At 44.8% G+C, this 17662-nt stretch overlaps 1 protein-coding gene across 4 annotated transcripts in view; it reads left to right on the top strand.

Moving 5' to 3' along the window:
* The window catches only part of LOC115198735 (diacylglycerol kinase iota), a 53845-nt gene extending 44285 nt beyond the window's left edge, over positions 1 to 9560 (top strand). For 2 of the 4 annotated variants that reach the window (XM_029760968.1, XM_029760967.1), the window contains exons 14-33: positions 149 to 274; positions 470 to 548; positions 646 to 701; positions 890 to 952; positions 1260 to 1333; positions 1506 to 1617; positions 1814 to 1900; positions 5027 to 5139; positions 6112 to 6174; positions 6644 to 6744; positions 7179 to 7258; positions 7387 to 7431; positions 7519 to 7588; positions 7868 to 8027; positions 8186 to 8211; positions 8332 to 8369; positions 8513 to 8633; positions 8750 to 8786; positions 9023 to 9122; positions 9424 to 9560. In XM_029760968.1, the coding sequence (XP_029616828.1) occupies positions 149 to 274; positions 470 to 548; positions 646 to 701; positions 890 to 952; positions 1260 to 1333; positions 1506 to 1617; positions 1814 to 1900; positions 5027 to 5139; positions 6112 to 6174; positions 6644 to 6744; positions 7179 to 7258; positions 7387 to 7431; positions 7519 to 7588; positions 7868 to 8027; positions 8186 to 8211; positions 8332 to 8369; positions 8513 to 8633; positions 8750 to 8786; positions 9023 to 9122; positions 9424 to 9540 (1668 nt within the window). In that variant the 3' untranslated portion in view covers positions 9541 to 9560. The remainder of the gene's footprint in view (positions 1 to 148; positions 275 to 469; positions 549 to 645; positions 702 to 889; positions 953 to 1259; positions 1334 to 1505; positions 1618 to 1813; positions 1901 to 5026; positions 5140 to 6111; positions 6175 to 6643; positions 6745 to 7178; positions 7259 to 7386; positions 7432 to 7518; positions 7589 to 7867; positions 8028 to 8185; positions 8212 to 8331; positions 8370 to 8512; positions 8634 to 8749; positions 8787 to 9022; positions 9123 to 9423) is intronic. The other 2 variants (XM_029760970.1, XM_029760969.1) reach the window with 2 other exon arrangements.
* The last annotated feature ends 8102 nt before the right edge of the window (positions 9561 to 17662 follow it).

The raw sequence follows: 17662 nt of genomic DNA, 5'->3' as shown, positions 1-17662 counted from the left end.
TTGCTCTGTGTAGGGCTATAACCTGTCACTCTCTGTGTAGGGTTATAATCTGTGTTGCTCTGTGTTGGATTATAACCTGTCTCTCTCTGTGTAGGGTTATAATCTGTCTCTCTCTGTGTAGGGTTATAACCTGTCTCTCTCTGTGTAGGGTTATACAGACGAGCCGGTGTCCAAGGTACTGTGTCAGGTGGAGGATGGCTCTGTGGTGCAGCTAGACAGATGGAACCTTCAGGTGGAGAGAAGCCCCGCCCAGCCGGAGGAGGGCACACAGAAGGTTTGTCTGGGGTCAGAGGTTAGGGGTCAGGGGTAGGGGTGAATGGTCAAGGGAGGGGTCAGTGGTATGGCTGTCTCGTGGTCTGAGTGATATGGACGGTGAGGGAAAGCATAGTTTAACCTTATTTAAACTGATTTTGTACCTCTTTTGTGTGCTTCCCTCTTTTTCACTCTACATCTCTCTGTATGTCTCCAGCTCCCACTGAATGTGTTCAACAACTACTTCAGCCTGGGCTTCGATGCCAACGTCACACTGGAGTTCCACGAATCCAGAGGTGAGCAGTACTGTCTCTCAGGACTAGAAGCATTGTTCCTTTAGCTGTCTGACTACAGTAGGACACAGACTCTAACTGTTGTACCTCCTCCCTGCAGAAGCCAACCCTGAGAAATTCAACAGCCGCTTCCGCAACAAGATGTTCTATGCAGGGGTGAGTACCTGACAGACTTAACACCACATTACTGAATGGGGCGAGGAGGGAAAGGGATGAGGAGAGGGATGTGGAGGGATTTGGAGGGAGGGTAGAGAGGAGGAATGAATAGAGCGAGAGAGCGAGGTGCAGAGAGAGGGGAGAAAGGCGTATATAGAATGTAATGAGTTGTCTCTGCTTCCTGTCAGGCTGCATTCTCTGACTTCCTCCAGAGGAGCTCCAGGGATTTGTCTAAACACGTCAGAGTGGTGGTGAGTGTCTCACACACACACACACACACACACACACACACACACACACACACACACACACACACACACACACACACACACACACACACACACACACACACAGACAAACACACACACACAGACAAACACACACACACACAGAGACAAACACACACACACAACACAGTGTCACAGACTGACAGTTTGGGTTAGAGGGTCCTGACAGCCTGATAATAAACCTGCCACTGGACAGGTCCCTGGCTCAGGAACTGGAATCTCTCTACATTCATTTACTGGACTCAGTGAAACCTCTATTTCTCTGTACCAGTGTGACGGGACGGATCTCACTCCTAAGATCCAGGAGCAGAAGTTCCAGTGCATCGTCTTCTTAAACATCCCCAGGTAGCTATTCAATACACCCAGGTGACCTTGTGTCTATCTGACGCTGTTGGTAGATCTGTTGTCTGTCCATAACCTACCCCATAGTTTTATGCATGCACCATACTGTGTTTTTCTTTTGTGATGGAGTGTTTGAGGATTATGTATGTTTTAAAAAGTGTGTGTGTGTGTGTAGGTACTGTGCAGGCACCATGCCGTGGGGGAACACAGGAGACCACCGGGACTTTGAGCCTCAGCGCCATGACGACGGCTGTATTGAAGTCATCGGCTTCACCATGTCCTCCCTTGTGAGTGTGTGTGTGTTTGTGCACGTGTGTGGGTGTGTGTGTGAGAGAGTGTTTGTTTTAGAGTGCGCGCGTGTGTGTGTTTTTCTCTGTGTGTGTGTGTGTGTGTGTGTGTGTGTGTGTGTGTGTGTGTGTGTGTGAGTGCACGTGTGTGTGAGAGACTATACAAAAATGTGTATTTCTTCTTCCTGTCCCCTAGGCGGCACTGCAGGTAGGAGGTCATGGTGAGAGGCTGCACCAGTGTAGAGAGGTGACTCTGACCACCTTTAAGACCATCGCTGTACAGGTGAGATATCACACAGGCCAACACTAATTGGATACAACACAGGCCCATACTACAGATATATAACACAGGCCCACACTAGTGATACAACCAATGATGTAGATAAACCCTGGATTGCTGATACTATTTATTGGCCAGTGAGAGGCTTTGAAGCCACCGGTCGGCCATATTGGCACTCCCCAGATGGAGCAGTCCTCCATAGGAATCAATGGAATTCATGGAATTAGAAAATTAAGGCATTTTTAACTCAAATACTTCTACTTCTAGTAAGTTGAACTCAAAGTAAATGAAAAGTCATTATTACCTAAAATGTTTGTGTGGTATGACTCAAAACTAAATGAGAACATTTTTACATTTTACATTTTAGTCATTTAGCAGACGCTCTTATCCAGATCGTTTGAAGTCACAACAACACATTTTTTTAAAGTTATGAAAACAAATTAACTTTTTTCTCAGCATTTTCTAATGCACGTAGATTTAAAGAAAATGTTTTTAATATCTGTGTTTTTGCATGTACATTGAGTGATTGATTGATTCATCTTATGCTACAGATAAATAACATACATTTTTCGAAACAAATCCAATAATTTAGTTCGATTATTTTGCACCTGTTACTGAAATGGTTGTTCCAGTTGAAATTGCTTAGGTAGTCTCCTCACACTGTTCTGAACCCTTGCAGTCATTATGAAAGCAGGTTGCGGGTGAATAAAACTGTTGGATAGCTTAACTCTGGCTGGATTCCAATAGGAATTACACATCATTTTGCAAGCCAGCATAATGTGATTTGCAGGTAGGGTTGCACAATTCTGGAACATTTTCCAGGTTTTCCAGAAATCCCAGTTGGAAGATTCCTGGAAATTCTTCAACCAGGGTTTTTAGAAAAGTTGGGAATTTTGGGAAAGTTACTGGAACTTTGCAACCCTACTTGCAGGCCTGATGTGGCCTGAAAACCATGAGTTTCAGGCCACTGTATTAGGATAAAGCTAGGCCTCAAAATAAGACCTTATGTGATGTGTTGTCATAAAGACTTTCATTATAATGGTAACATTCAACTATGAACTCACTTGAAGGCCACAGGACTGAAAATGAAAAAATTCAACAACCATGCCTCTGTCACTAACAAATACAGTCATGGGTGGTAACTCTACGACTCACTCGAAAAGGCAAGGCACACTGAAAAATGATATTGGAGGCGTGGCTTAGTAAGAGTGTTACGTATTTTTTTCAAACTCAAATCTGGACCCTCTAGGGTCGCAGTGACTCTATCGGTTTGAGTAATGACTATAAAATCACTTTAAGGAACTTTACTCAGATAAATTGAGTGCAACGGGTTTCCTCAAAGGTTTTGAGTAATGACAACACATTGGGGTTTACAGTGCATGCTACACATATACACTCACTGGCCAGTTTATTATGTACACCCCCCACGTTCACGAAAATGGATCGCTCCTACAGATAGTTCTGTAAGTCACGTGGCCGTGACTTGCTATATAAAGCAGGCAGACAGGCATTGAGGCGTTCAGTTACTGTTCGAATGAACGTTAGAATGGGTGAAACGAGTGACCTAAGCGACTTTGAGCGTGGTATGATCGTCGGTGCCAGGCACGCCGGATCCAGTATCTCAGAATCAGCCGCCCTCCTGGGTTTTTCACGCACGATGGTGTCTACGGTTTACCGAGAATGGTGCGACAAACAAAAAACATCCAGTCAGCAGCAGCCCTGATGGGGAAAACAGTTAGTTGATGAGAGAGGTCAAAGGAGATTGGCAAGAATCGTGCACGCTAATAGGAGGGCCACAAACAGACAGGTGTACAACACAGGCCCAAGCTACAGAGATACAACACAGGCCCATGCTACAGAGATACAACACAGACCCATGCTGCAGAGATACAACACAGGCCCATTCTGCAGAGATACAACACAGACCCATGCAACAGAGATACAACACAGGCCCATGCAACAAAGATACAACACAGGCTCATGCTACAGCGATACAACACCGGCCCATGCTGCAGCGATACAACACAGGCCCATTCTGCAGAGATACAACACAGGCTCATGCTACAGAGATACAACACAGGCCCATGCTTCAGAGATACAACACAGACCCATGCTGCAGAGATACAACATAGGCCCATTCTGCAGAGATACAACACAGGCCCATGCAACAGAGATACAACACAGGCCCATGCTGCAGAGATACAACACAGGCCCATGCTGCAGCGATACAACACAGGCTCATGCTACAGCGATACAACACAGGCCCATGCTACAGAGATACAACACAGGCCCATGCTACAGAGATACAACACAGGCCCATGCAACAGAGATACAACACAGGCCCATGCTACAGAGATACAACACAGGCCCATGCTACAGAGATACAACACAGGCCCATTCTGCAGAGATACAACACAGGCCCATGCTACAGAGATACAACACAGGCCCATGCTACAGAGATACAACACAGACCCATGCTACAGAGATACAACACAGGCCCATGCTGCAGGGATACAACACAGGCCCATGCTGCAGGGATACAACACAGGCCCATGCTGCAGAGATACAACACAGGCCCATGCTGCAGAGATACAACACAGACCCATGCTGCAGAGATACAACACAGGCCCATGCTGCAGAGATACAACACAGGCCCATGCTGCAGAGATACAACACAGGCCCATGCTGCAGAGATACAACACAGGCCCATGCTACAGAGATACAACACAGACCCATGCTGCAGAGATACAACAAAGGCCCATGCTGCAGAGATACAACACAGGCCCATGCTGCAGAGATACAACACAGGCCCATGCTACAGAGATACAACACAGGCCCATGCTACAGAGATACAACACAGACCCATGCAACAGAGATACAACACAGACCCATGCAACAGAGATACAACACAGACCCATGCTACAGAGATACAACACAGGCTCATGCTGCAGAGATACAACACAGGCCCATGCTACAGAGATACAACACAGACCCATGCTGCAGAGATACAACACAGGCCCATGCTACAGAGATACAACACAGGCTCATGCTGCAGAGATACAACCGCCAGTCAGAATGTATTTGATATGCAGTGTGTGTGTCTGTGTGTCTGGGCGCTCATGTGTGTAGGTGGATGGAGAGCCGTGTCGCTTGGCCCCCTCAACCCTCCGGATCTCCCTACGCAACCAGGCCAACATGGTACAGAAGAGCAAGAGACGCACCTCAGTACCCCTGCTCAATGAGTGAGTGTCACACACACACACACACACACACACACACACACACACACACACACACCAAGGATATAGTCCAATATAGCACTAGGGATCAAGACCTCACTGCCCTCACTCAACGAGTGAATCACACACACACTCTCTTAAGAGAATGGCTAGAGGACTGGCAGGTAGCCTAGCGGTTGAGACCAGTAAGCGAGCGGTCGATGGTTCGAATCCCCGGGCTGACACACACATCCTTCTTCCTGTGGAACTAGGCCAGGGTAAAGTCAGAGTCCTGCCCTAGTGAGCGAGTCACATAGCTCCCCAGGGCTACAGACACTATCAATGGGTCTAAGTGTACGTTTACACCGATTACGAAAGCCAGTGGTAGTTTTTGACGATGCCGTGGCTGCATTCTGTTGGGAAGAAGCATACACCAAGGAGAAACAGGGTCAAACTAGGCGCTGCCTCAGTGCAACATCTGTCAAGGTGTGAACTCACTGCTGCTGTACGCACACACGCCCACAGCTCATTTTCTTGGTCTTTTTCAGGGCTTTGTCTCGTTATATTTCCCTTCACACTGTTAGTTTCTCCTCTAACCGTCTGATCCGCTTACGACCACCTGTTAGCAGATCGTCCCAACAGCACTAATGCCTGTGTGTGTATCTAGCTGCCGTTGTGTGTGTGTGTGTGTGTGTTGCTCTTTACTCACTGTGGTTCTACTCAGCTACAGTAACACAGCTACAGCTGTGCCTAGTTGTTGCCTTAGTGTTCTGCAATACTACTCAAGTCTGTCATGGGCTTCATCCATGTCTTCATCATCTGCTGTTCTTTTTCGTCTTTTCTTTCTTCACCTCACTTCTCACCTTCGTGTGTACTCCTCTGTCCCTCTCTCTTTCCTTGATATTTACCCGACTCCCCTCTGGGCCTGTGTCTCTCCCCTCCCCCCCCCCCCCCCGCACTCGCCCTGCCCTGTTGTGTGTGCGTGCACGACTGCAGTATTCAGAAAGTGTGTGCAGCAGACCTGCGCCGTCTTTCTGCTCCCCCCGACTCCTTCTCTGTGTAAGTACTTTAACCCTGCGCGCCGGCGTGTTTGAGAGTGTCTGAGAGAGAGAGAGAGAGAGAGAGAGAGAGAGAGAAAGACGGAGAGAAACCGAGTGAGAAAAAGAGAGTTAAGTTATTTGTTTGTGTTTGCGCTCGTGTGCCGAGTACCCGTGTACAGTAAGTGGGTCTGACGTCTGAAGTACATGGTTGCCGCTGCATGCCGAACCCTTTCTAACCTGTCGGTGTGCTGTCTCCCAGTGTCTGTCTCTGTGGGATTCCACCCTGTCCTGCTCTGTGCTCTGTACTGTTGTGTCTACAGTACATGTAGCACAGTGTAATCTATCCTGGCGTTGCTAGATCGCAATCAATGAGAAAAAAGAAAAATACACACATCCTATTTGCTTCCGGGTACTGAACAGACTGGAATGGAATAAAGAAGTACGTCATGTTGATTGAGATGTTTCAGCGCGTGCGTATGTTCCTCCAGCCCCCATGCTGTCCCCGAGCGCCTGCGCCTCAGGGTCAACCGTATCAGTCTGCAGGACCACGACAGACTGCAGTTCGACAAGGAACGACTCCGAGACGTCTGTGAGTGTGTGTCTGCGTGTCTTTGTTGAAGCGTCCGTCAAATCAAGTCAAATGGTTTTGGTCACGTGCACGTGCAGTAATATCTAACAAGTAATATCTAACAGTGTCACAACAATACACACAATACACACAAATCTAAATAAAGAAATGGAATTAAGAATATATAAAGATATGGACGAGCAATGTCAGAGCGGCATAGTCTAAGATACAGTAGATAGTATAGAATACAGTATATACATGTAAGATGAGTAATACAAAATATGTAAACATTATTAAAGTGACCAGTGTGTCATTATTAAAGTGGCCAGTGATTTCAAGTCTATGTATAGGCAGCAGCCTCTAGTCCCCATGTGTGTGTCCTGCAGCCAGGAAAGATGTTAACAAAGTGTGTGTCTGTCTGTGTGTGTGTGTGCGCGCGCGTGTGTGTGTTGCAGCGATCGCCGTGGGGATTGTGGTGGTGAGAGGGGACTGTGACCTGGAGACCTGCAGACTCTACATAGACAGGCTACAGGAGGTGAGAACACACGCAGACACATGACACACTTGCACACGCACACGTACACACACTCGCACCAATAGGATTTGGCTTTGACGATTGTTGTATTTTCCTGAAACACTGCTGGGCTCTCCTGTTTCTAACAGGATCTTCATCAGACGCCATCTGCTGGCCACCGAGTGCATTACCAGGTTCCTGTCTGTCTACCTTTCCATCTACTATGTCTGACTATGTTATCAGTGAGTCGTTATTGAACCCTTCCCTCCCCCTTTCTGTAGGATGAGTGTCGAGGTCTACCGCGACCTGGCTCCGCCCACAGGCTGTCGCCCAACTGGAGCTTCCTGGACTGTGAGTGACATCAGTCAGTGACGTCACTCGCCTAGGGGTCAAAACGGGGTCAAAACATGAATCCGCGTTTCTGTAAATGTGCCAGAGCTTTAGCCTACTTGTATATACACATATCTCCGTCCGTTATTCCTTATGTAACGTGGGACTCTGAAGTCTCTGCGTAAGGTTTGTTTAGCACGGTATGACTGTGTGACTGTAAGACATGACTGTATGACTGTGTGACAGTAAACGGTTCTCTCCTTTCACATCGTCTCTCTAAACAAAGTCTCCTTTCCCCAGCTACGTCTGCAGACCGTTTCTACCGTATAGACAAGGCCCAGGAGCACCTGCACTATGTGACAGAAATCTGCCAGGAAGAGGTGTTTATCCTGGACCACGATGGACTAGCGGGGGGACCGGCCACAGGCATGCCTGACCTGGTGGTGGAGCCCAACTCTGGGTGAGAGACAGAGAAAAAGGGAGCAAGAGAGAGAGACACACGCACACACACACACACACACATACTCACATACACAGATGTGTAAACGCGTGCATAGCTCTAACGTTATTTCATGCTGAGAGTCGCAGTCCTTTCATCTATTTGTCTCTCTGGTACAGGAGCCCTCTGACGTCTGAGGAACAAGGTGGGATATTTTACGTCTTTTGAGAGAGGAACATTTCTAAACCCATTCCTGTTAACGCACACGTAACCCTATACCATTGTCTAACTGATAGTGATGCGTGTGTGTGTGTGTGTTCTTTAGCACTGCTGACGGCTGCCTCCTCTGGGGACCTGAATACGGTTAGATACCTCGACCTTCTCCCTAGCAAACATCTGACTGTCTTACTAGAAATAGCTCCAAAGCCATTCCTGACGTAATATGCGCTACTGAAGTCGATACATATGTTTCTCTCATAACCGTGTTCTTCCTGTCTCTCTTTCAGTTGTCGGGCAGCTTCTTTCGCGGGACCAGCCTCCTGGTGAGGGATTCTACTGGTTGTAGTGCACTACACCTGGCCTCTCAGCACGGACACACTGAAGTGGTCCGCTTCATACTGGAACACGGTGAGTGTGTGCGTGTGTGTGTGCGCGTGTGTTGCTTCTTATTGCATCTGTCAAATGAGATTTTTTGCAAACCTCTGATGTTTGCTAAAATGTTTGCTCTGTTCATTTTCTTTTAGGGTCAAAGGTGCTCCTGGATTTAACCAACAGAGAAACGTAAGTCACCCACTGTCTTATGGCTTTGTTGTCGATCTGGCGGTCTAACGTTGAAGAATGTCTTGTTTCTGTGCCTAAAGTAACTTTGCTATACCTCAAACGGATCAGTCAGCCTGTAGCTTGCGTAGAAGTGTGTGCTCATGTGTGTGTGTGTGTGTGTGTGTGTGTGTGTGTGTGTGTGTGTGTGTGTGTGTGTGTGTGTGTGTGTGTGTGTGTGTGTGTGTGTGTGTTTTCAGAGGAGATACTGCCTTGCACAAAGCAGCCTCTCGGAAGCATCACGCTGTGTGTCATCTTCTCATGGACTCCGGAGCTTCCCTCATCAAGACCAATTTCAAGGTTAGAACCTCACACACACACACATACTGCACACACACACACACAGTACACACACAGTACACACACAGTACACACACACACACACACACACACACACACAGTACACACACAGACAGGACACGCACAGTACACACACACACACACAGTACACACACACACACACACACTTGTACCGTACCGCACAAACACACACACACAGACACACACACACTTGCACACGCAAAGGCAAGCTCGCACATGAGAGAGTTTGTTTAACGGAGTGTAAGTAGCCACACACGTGTGTGTCTGTGTGTGTTCACAGGGTAAGACCCCAGTGGAGCAAGCTCGTGATGCGGGGGACCAAGAGCTGGCCTCCTACCTGACCAGCAAACAGCTCCCTACCACTGTCTCCCACGAAGATCTAGAGACTGCTGTATGAGAGAGAGAGAGAGAGAGAGAGAGAGAGAGAGAAGAGAGAGCGAGAGAGAGAGAGAAGACTTCACACGGAGAGAGGGGACAGAGAGAAGAGAATGAGAGATGGAGGAGAGAGGTAAGCCCCCTTCACCTCCATAGATTGACTGAGGGATGGACAGACGGATGGACAGACAGGAGCAGCCTGACGCGCTTTAGACTCCATCATCAGCATTACTCTGTTCTACCCTGCACAGGAAAATGTTTCATCAAAATCATTATTTATTATTGCTTTTATTTATTTATTGATTGATTGTAAACGTATGGGAGTGTTGGGGGTATGGAGTTGCCTGTTGTTCACTGAATGCCACGGTCTGGGTTAGGTTAGGGTTCAGGGGGTTAGGGTTCAGGGATCAGAGGTGAGGGTTCGCAGACACACATGCCCTCTCTCTCAGTGCGGCCCTGCAGCCTTACATACTGTACCAACGCGGTTCAACCACGGTTAAACCGCGTACATAGTTTCAATGTATGTATTTCCCAGAAGGCCTTTGTGAATCATTCAGACGTGTGCCAACGACACGCAGCACTGTGAGGCAGGGACAGCACCCAGCACCCTCCATACTACTACCACTGCTACATTAGGATACCACTACTGCTATCCCAACCACACTGCTAGGCTTGTAGACAACCAATTCTTAGCCTCCACAACCCCCCCCCCCCCCCCCCCCCCCTGGAGGCCAGTGTGGGACTGAGATGAGTGGACAGACAGCTAGGCAGACAACGAAAAGAGAGACGGACAGATTCTCCATGCAGTTCCGGGGACCCATTACACACCCAACCTAGAGCTCTACCCGAGCAGCATGTACATACCTACGGACTGTGTGTGTTTGTGTGTTTGTGTGTTCAGTTCTTTTAGACTTGCGTGCATGTGCGTGTTTGTGTGATGGAGAGACAGAGGGGGAGTGTAGTGTGTGTGTGTGTGTGTGTGGGGGGGGGGGGGCTGCTTGAGAGGGAATAGTTAAAAAAAAATTGAGCCATATTCAATGCAATATGAATGAATGACATTTGTGCATTTCTCTATTCATGTTTACATTACATTAATGTTTTAACAGTCCTTTCTAGCACCAAGGAGTGTTGAATGTGCAATTTCTTACTGTGCTGGTGTGTGTGTGTGTGTGTGTGGCTGTGTTTCTGTTATTGTGGACACCTCAAAGGGGTGGGTTTAGTTTATATGATTTAAACACTAAAACTACTGTTAGGTGTTGTAAAAACAGCTGTAATGTGTCAAGATGACTGTTCTGAAAACCAAGACAGATGTATTTTAGTACTTGACCTTGTTTTATTTATTCAGCGTCTACCAGTGGTCGAATATGACCTGGGAAATTGAAATGTTTTTATGTTGTTCTGCCTCCCTCCATCCCCCACTACCCCTCCTGGATGTGCTTAGAGACCATAGAGATAGATAGAGGAATCTAAATGAATATAACCCGTTTTAGCATGGGAATTTCCATTACGTTTTCAACCACTTTCTTTTAGTCAGCTGCGTGGGGATTCCTATGGTTGGTACTTTCAGCCAATGATCCGAGCATTGTCTTCCACTTCTTCAAATTGGGTTGCCAATGGTTTGCAAATGGCTTTAAGATATATTACTGCCATCTAGTGGCCACAATAAATAAATGACACACAAGATTTTGTTCAGGATTCTAGAACTGCAGGTGGTGGTAAATCACCAATACTAGCTTTTCGCTTTTTTTCAAATACAAATTGAGAAGAAAATTGACTACTCTAAAATGGAGATGCCCATGCAGTCACATATGACATTATGGCACAGATACAACGATGAGTCCTCTATCTATCTCTATGAGACAAACATCCATTATTTATGATTATTATGAACAGATTGGAAATGATTTTGTATTATTTTGTGTTCTTTATTATTCAACATTGTTGTGCATGCCATTTTTCTGACCTCCTTAGAAGTTGCTACCACATAATAATGGCATCCCAAACTGGCATTGTTATTGTTATGTTATTAGAATTATTAAGATTTGAATAGTTTTATACCTAAGTATATGGGTTAAGGTTTGAAATGTTTAATGGTTCTACTTTTGCTTTTGTATTTTTCAGACCATGGGATTACTTGAATGTTGTTGTTTATTTTGTATTCTCTAAAAGTCGTATAGTGCTGCCTCTGACAACGTTTCCTGTGTTTTGATTGGTCGTTGACGTGATGTCACAGTGCGGTCACAGTATTGAGGGCCTGTGAGGAGAGTCTCTTGAAGCCTCCCAACCTTCATAGTGTCTGTGAAGATGAATTTGAACACTAGTGTGGTTGAATATCAAGGCAGCCTGCCCCTAACCCTAGGGAATACCCTAGGGAATATCCTTAGAGAATATAATAGGTGGAGAACGTAGTGGGAATGCTGTATATTCAGTCTACTGAGAGACCTTATCAGTAGTCAGTTAGTCTCCGCAGTGTGCCTGTTAGATAACCTGTAATGATAGTGATTCAGACCGGTGTCTGTGTCAAATACTGGAGGTGTGCTTTGCTTGTCTGGTACAATGGAACCAATAGAATAGTAGCAAAAGTGCAAACTCCACCCAACCTGCATGCTAGTCAAGCTAAATTAAGTGCACCTCAAGTATTTAACGTATTGGACCTAGGTCTGACATTTACCCTCTTATAACCCAGTAATACCCAGTACTACAGGGCATTGATAAGGCCCAGACATGGAGGATAGTAGCTGCTGGTCATACTGGGGACTACTACTTCTAGATTTCTTTAGCTTCATTTCAGTTTACACTGATTTCTCTCAATCCCATTTTTCCACAGGGATTGGTTAGTGCCATATTGAGTCTTTCGATGTTACAGTAACAAAGATGTTACAGATATTACAAGGACTTTCTGAAATAATCTGACCTCAAACCAAAAACACTCTTCTCCCACAGATATCTTCCAACAGGACTTCATCCAAAATCACTGTTGTTAACTGTTAAATGTCCTGCCAATTATTTTGGGAAATAAAATTACATTTGAGAGGCATATAAAGCATGCCGGGGTGTACAATTGTAACATCTGAATAATCGTATCATTTTAGAAGAAGATTAAAGTTTTCATTGAAACATCTTGTTGTAGTGTCAGTTTTGTTAGTTTTAATCAAATGTTTGTAGGGTTTGGAAGAAGAAAGGAGGACCAAGGCACTTCTTCGTATAATTCCTTAAAATGCCTTTATTTGTATGGCATGTTCAATGGAAACAACTCTGATGCGTTTCCGCTGCATGGCCTTCGTACAACGATATGATACTACAATGTCCTCTTTTGAACAGCTTTTTCCAATCAACCCTGATTTGAAGAGGGAGTGGTTACATCATTCATTGCACTACACCTATTAAGCTGTACTATGTAACATTAAAAAGTGAAATACTGTAGATATGTTATCAAAAATGCAAATCAAGGCTAGACGCATAAGAACCCCTAGAAAGGTGGTTCTAATCTCGAATATGACTGGGCAAAGTGCTAAGAATAGGAGAGTCATCTATTTTATAGTACACTAGAGAACGGCAAACGTGGACCACAATAGTCTAAACATAGCTGAGGGCAATAGAGCAATGTGTCCACTAGATGACAGCAAAGGTTTATTGGGTTTGTGCAATCCTGCCACCTACTGGATTGGAGTGGAATGGGAGTAAATACGTGTTCCAGCAGTCATATGCAAATGTACCATTAGATGACATGATAACTAGATATCTAGATATCATGTCCATCCCACTTACAGTAATGCATATTCTATCTATGGGAATGTCGAGTCTATGTGTAACCTATATAAGTTATTTGAATGAATGATAGAATCTCCCTACCACTCAATGGACAGAGAGGCTATGTGCAGGCCTTGAGTGATTTGATTATTACTGTCCCTCCAAGGGTTGTAGTATGATGGAGGTGAGGTAGGTCCTTTGTGTACTTGACCTCCATACAGAGTTGTACTGTGATTGATGACACCCAGGAAATGGGAGCTTACAGGTACAAACAGCCCCTGGAGACAAGGAGACAAAAGGTGAGGGTGACGCCTCGGTAATAGCAGACAAATACAGTTGAAGTTTACATACACCTTAGACAAATACAGTTTTTCACAATTCCTGACATTTAATCCTAGTAAGAATTCCCTGTCTTAAGTCACTTAGGATCATCACTATATTTTAAGAATGTGAAATGTCAGAATAATAGTAGAGAGAATTATTTATTTCAGCTTTTATTTCTTTCATCACATTCCCAGTGGATCAGAAGTTTACATACACTCAATTAGTATTTGGTAGCATTGCCTTTAAATTCTTTAACTTGGGTCAAACTTTTCGGGTAGCCTTCCACAAGCTTCCCACAATAAATTGGGTGAATTTTGGCCCATTCCTCCTGACAGAGCTGGTGTAACTGAGTCAGGTTTGTAGGCCTCCTTGCTCGCACACGCTTTTTCAGTTCTGCCCACAAATGTTCTATACGAATGAGGTTAGGGCTTTGTGATGGCCACTCCAGTGCCTTGACTTTGTTGTCCTTAAGCCATTTTGCCACAACTTTGGAAGTATGCTTGGGGTCATTGTCCATTTGGAAGACCCATCTGCGACCAAACTTTAACTTCCTGACTGATGTCTTGAGATGTTGCTTCAATATATCCACATAATTTTCCTGCCTCATGAAGCCATCTATTTTGTGAAGTGCACCAGTCCCTACTGCAGCAAAGCACCCCTACAACATGTCGCTGCCACCCCCGTGCTTCACGGTTGGAATGGTGTTCTTCGGCTTGCAAGCCTCCCCCTTTTTCCTCCAAACATAACGATGGTCATTATGGCCAAACAGTTCTATTGTTGTTTCATCAGACCAGAGGACATTTCTCCAAAAAGTACAATTTTTGTCCCCATGTGCAGTTGCAAACCATAGTCTGGCTTTTTTTATGGCGGTTTTGGAGCAGTGGCCTCTTACTTGCTGAGCAGCTTTTCAGGTTATGTCGATATAGGACTCGTTTTACTGTGGCTATAGATACTTTTGTAGCTGTTTCCTCCAGCATCTTCACAAGATACTTTTGTAGCTGTTGTTCTGGGATTGATTTGCATTTTCCGCACCAAAGTGCGTTCATCTCTAGGAGACAGAACGCGTCTCCTTCCTGAGCGGTATGACGGCTGCGTGGTCCCATGGTGTTTATACTTGCGTACTATTGTTTGTACAGATGAATGTGGTACCTTCAGGCATTTGGAAATTGCTCCCAAGGATGAACCAGACTTGTGGAGGTCTACAACTTTTTTTCTGAGGTCTTGGCTGATTTCTTTTGATTTTCCCATGATGTCAAGCAAAGAGGCACTGAGTTTGAAGGTAGGCCTTGAAATACATCCACAGGTACACCTCCGATTGACTCAAATGATGTAAATAAGCCTATCAGAAGCTTCTAAAGTTATGACATCATTTTCTAGAATTTTCCAAGCTGTTTAAAGGCACAGTCAACTTAATGAATGTAAACTTCTGGCCCACTGGAATTGTGATACAGTGATTTATAAGTGAAATAATCTGTCTGTAAACAATTGTTGAAAAAATTACTTGTGTCATGCACAAAGTAGATGTCCTAACCGACTTGCCAAATCTATAGTTTGTTAACAAGAAATGTGTGGAGTGGTTGAAAAACGAGTTTTAATGACTCTAGTTGAAATAAGGCCCTTATCAATAGTGATGACAATATGTATTAAAATGCATTAAATTGACTCTTCACATACGCTGCTGCTACTCTTGTTTACTATCGATCCTGATTCCCTAGTCACTTTTATCCCTACCTACATGTACATATTACCTCAATTACCTCAACTACCTTGTACCCCTGCATATTGACTCGGTACCGGTACTCCTTGTATATAGCCCCTCGTTATTGTTATTTCACTGTGTTACTATTCCCTTTTGTTATTTGTTTGCTAATCTTTACTTACTTTTTAACTCTGCATTGTTGGGAAGGGGCTCGTAAGGAAGCGTTGTATTTGGCGAATTTGTGACGAATAACATTTGATTTGATCTAATCTACTGTTTAATTCTCACACGATTTAAAGGAGCTTTTAACGCTAGGGGGGAGCCTTGCTCCAATATTAAAATCACACTCGTCCAAGATGCACCTGCAATTGAAATTCCAAGGGATCTGAATTTGATTCATAATTTATTGAAGCAGTGAACTGTGTTGAATATTGTGCTGTGTGCTGTGCTTTAGAGACATTTAATGGACTTGGGGCACGCAAAGCAAGCCGAAGAGCATTAAATGCATGAACCAGGTCAGGTAGCATAGTGGTCAAGAGCTTTGGGCCAGTAACTGAAAGGTTGCTTGTTCGAATCCCCAATCTGATTAGGAGAAAAATCTGTCAATGAGCAAGGCGCTTAACCCTAATTGCTCTGTATAAGACGGTCTGCTAAATTACCAAACTAGAACAGCACAAATCGGGGGGGGGGGGTCATAGAATGTATTTTCTTGACAGGTGTGTACAATTATAAACTTGTGAAGTCTGCTTCAGGGTTGTTTTGACCATTTTACTGTAAAATGGAATATTTAGCTTTATTGCTTTGTTCCAACAACTTTTGCCACAACAAAGTTGCACTTGATAGCTGCTACTCTCTCTTGCTCTCATTTCCTACATCCCTCTCTCCCCAGTACCCGATGTCTGTCTTCTCTTACCTGGCCAGGCCCTGTGTGTGATCACCTGCCTGTAAAGCAGTGTGGAGGGCCAGGACAGAACAGTGGTCTTAGTGTGCCAGTCAAGGTATCAGTGTGCCAGTCACGTCCTCCTGTCAACGGATGCCAGCCTCACCAACCTCCCACCTCCATGCCACATGAATACAGATGGTGACAGTGGGTGGGACGGACGGCGAGAGAGTAAAAAAGGTCTGAATATTCATTAAATATGCAAACGCTACTGTATTTAATAATTCATATCACAGGGCCTGGAGCGGTATACTGGGCTGTGGGTGGGGTCGTGTTTTAGTGTTTGGATCAATGGAATATTTACTATCAAAATCATAGAAGAGGTGGATGTTTCAAAGCATCTGATCGGTTGTTGTCACACTTGTTTTGTTCTGGACTGCTCTGTTCTGTTGTCCCTTTTGTGTGTAGCACATAGCTCCGACTTTACAGTAAACGGAAGGGATGATATGGCCTCTAAATCATCTGCTTCACTTTCAGATAGGCTACATACGGCAGGCAGGAGATATATCATGAAAGCTCGTTTCAATTATTATTAATTCAGTATGTTCTCCGTAACACAATGACGGAGAGGCAAAATGGATTAGAGGATTGATTAGAAGTGGCATTTCGTAACAGTAAAGTAGACTAACAACCCGTTCCTTGCATTGCCTTTACTATGACCTATCCTTTCTCCATCGCTCTTCAATACACTGTCTACAGGCAGAGAGACTTCACTCTCGATTCATTAACCTTTTCATGTGTGCTGCCGAGTGGAGAAAGAGAGAGAGGGAGGTGGAAGGGAGAGACAGAGAGAATAAAGGAGATGGTTCCTCTGATGCCTTGGTATTCACAGGCCCACGTATCCCTGGAGATGCTTAACAGGGATTTTAATTGATTAAAAGAAAGAGGGAGAGCGGGGGGGGAAGGACCTGGGCACCCAACTCTGCTCTACCCTTTCATCTCCTCACTTTAAACCCCATCAGACTCACACAAGGCCACAAAGTGCCTTCAGAGGGTATTCATACCACTTGACTTATTCAACATTTTACTGTGCTACAGCCTGAATTCAAAATGGATTAAATTGATTTTTTTTCTCTCACCCATCTACACAATACCTCATAATGACAATTTGAAAACATGTTTTTAGAATTTTTGCTAATTTATTAAAAAGAAATACAGAAATATAAAATATACATAAGTATTCACACCCCTGAGTCAATACATGTTAGAATCACCTTAGGCAGCAATTATAGCTGTGAGTCTTTCTGGGTAAGTCTCCAAGAGCTTTGTGCACCTGGATTGACCAATATTTTTATATTTTACAAATTCTTCAAGTTCTGTCAAATTGGTTGTTGATCATTGCTAGACAGCCATTTTCAAGTCTTGCCATAGATTTTAAAGCCAATTTAAGTCAAAACTGTAACTAGGTCACTCAGGAACATTCACTGTCAT

This window comes from Salmo trutta, chromosome 8, assembly GCF_901001165.1.
Source record: "Salmo trutta chromosome 8, fSalTru1.1, whole genome shotgun sequence".
In the NCBI taxonomy this organism is placed as follows: domain Eukaryota; kingdom Metazoa; phylum Chordata; class Actinopteri; order Salmoniformes; family Salmonidae; genus Salmo; species Salmo trutta.
Note: the sequence above shows the minus strand (reverse complement) of the source record. Positions and strands in the feature narration are given on the sequence as shown.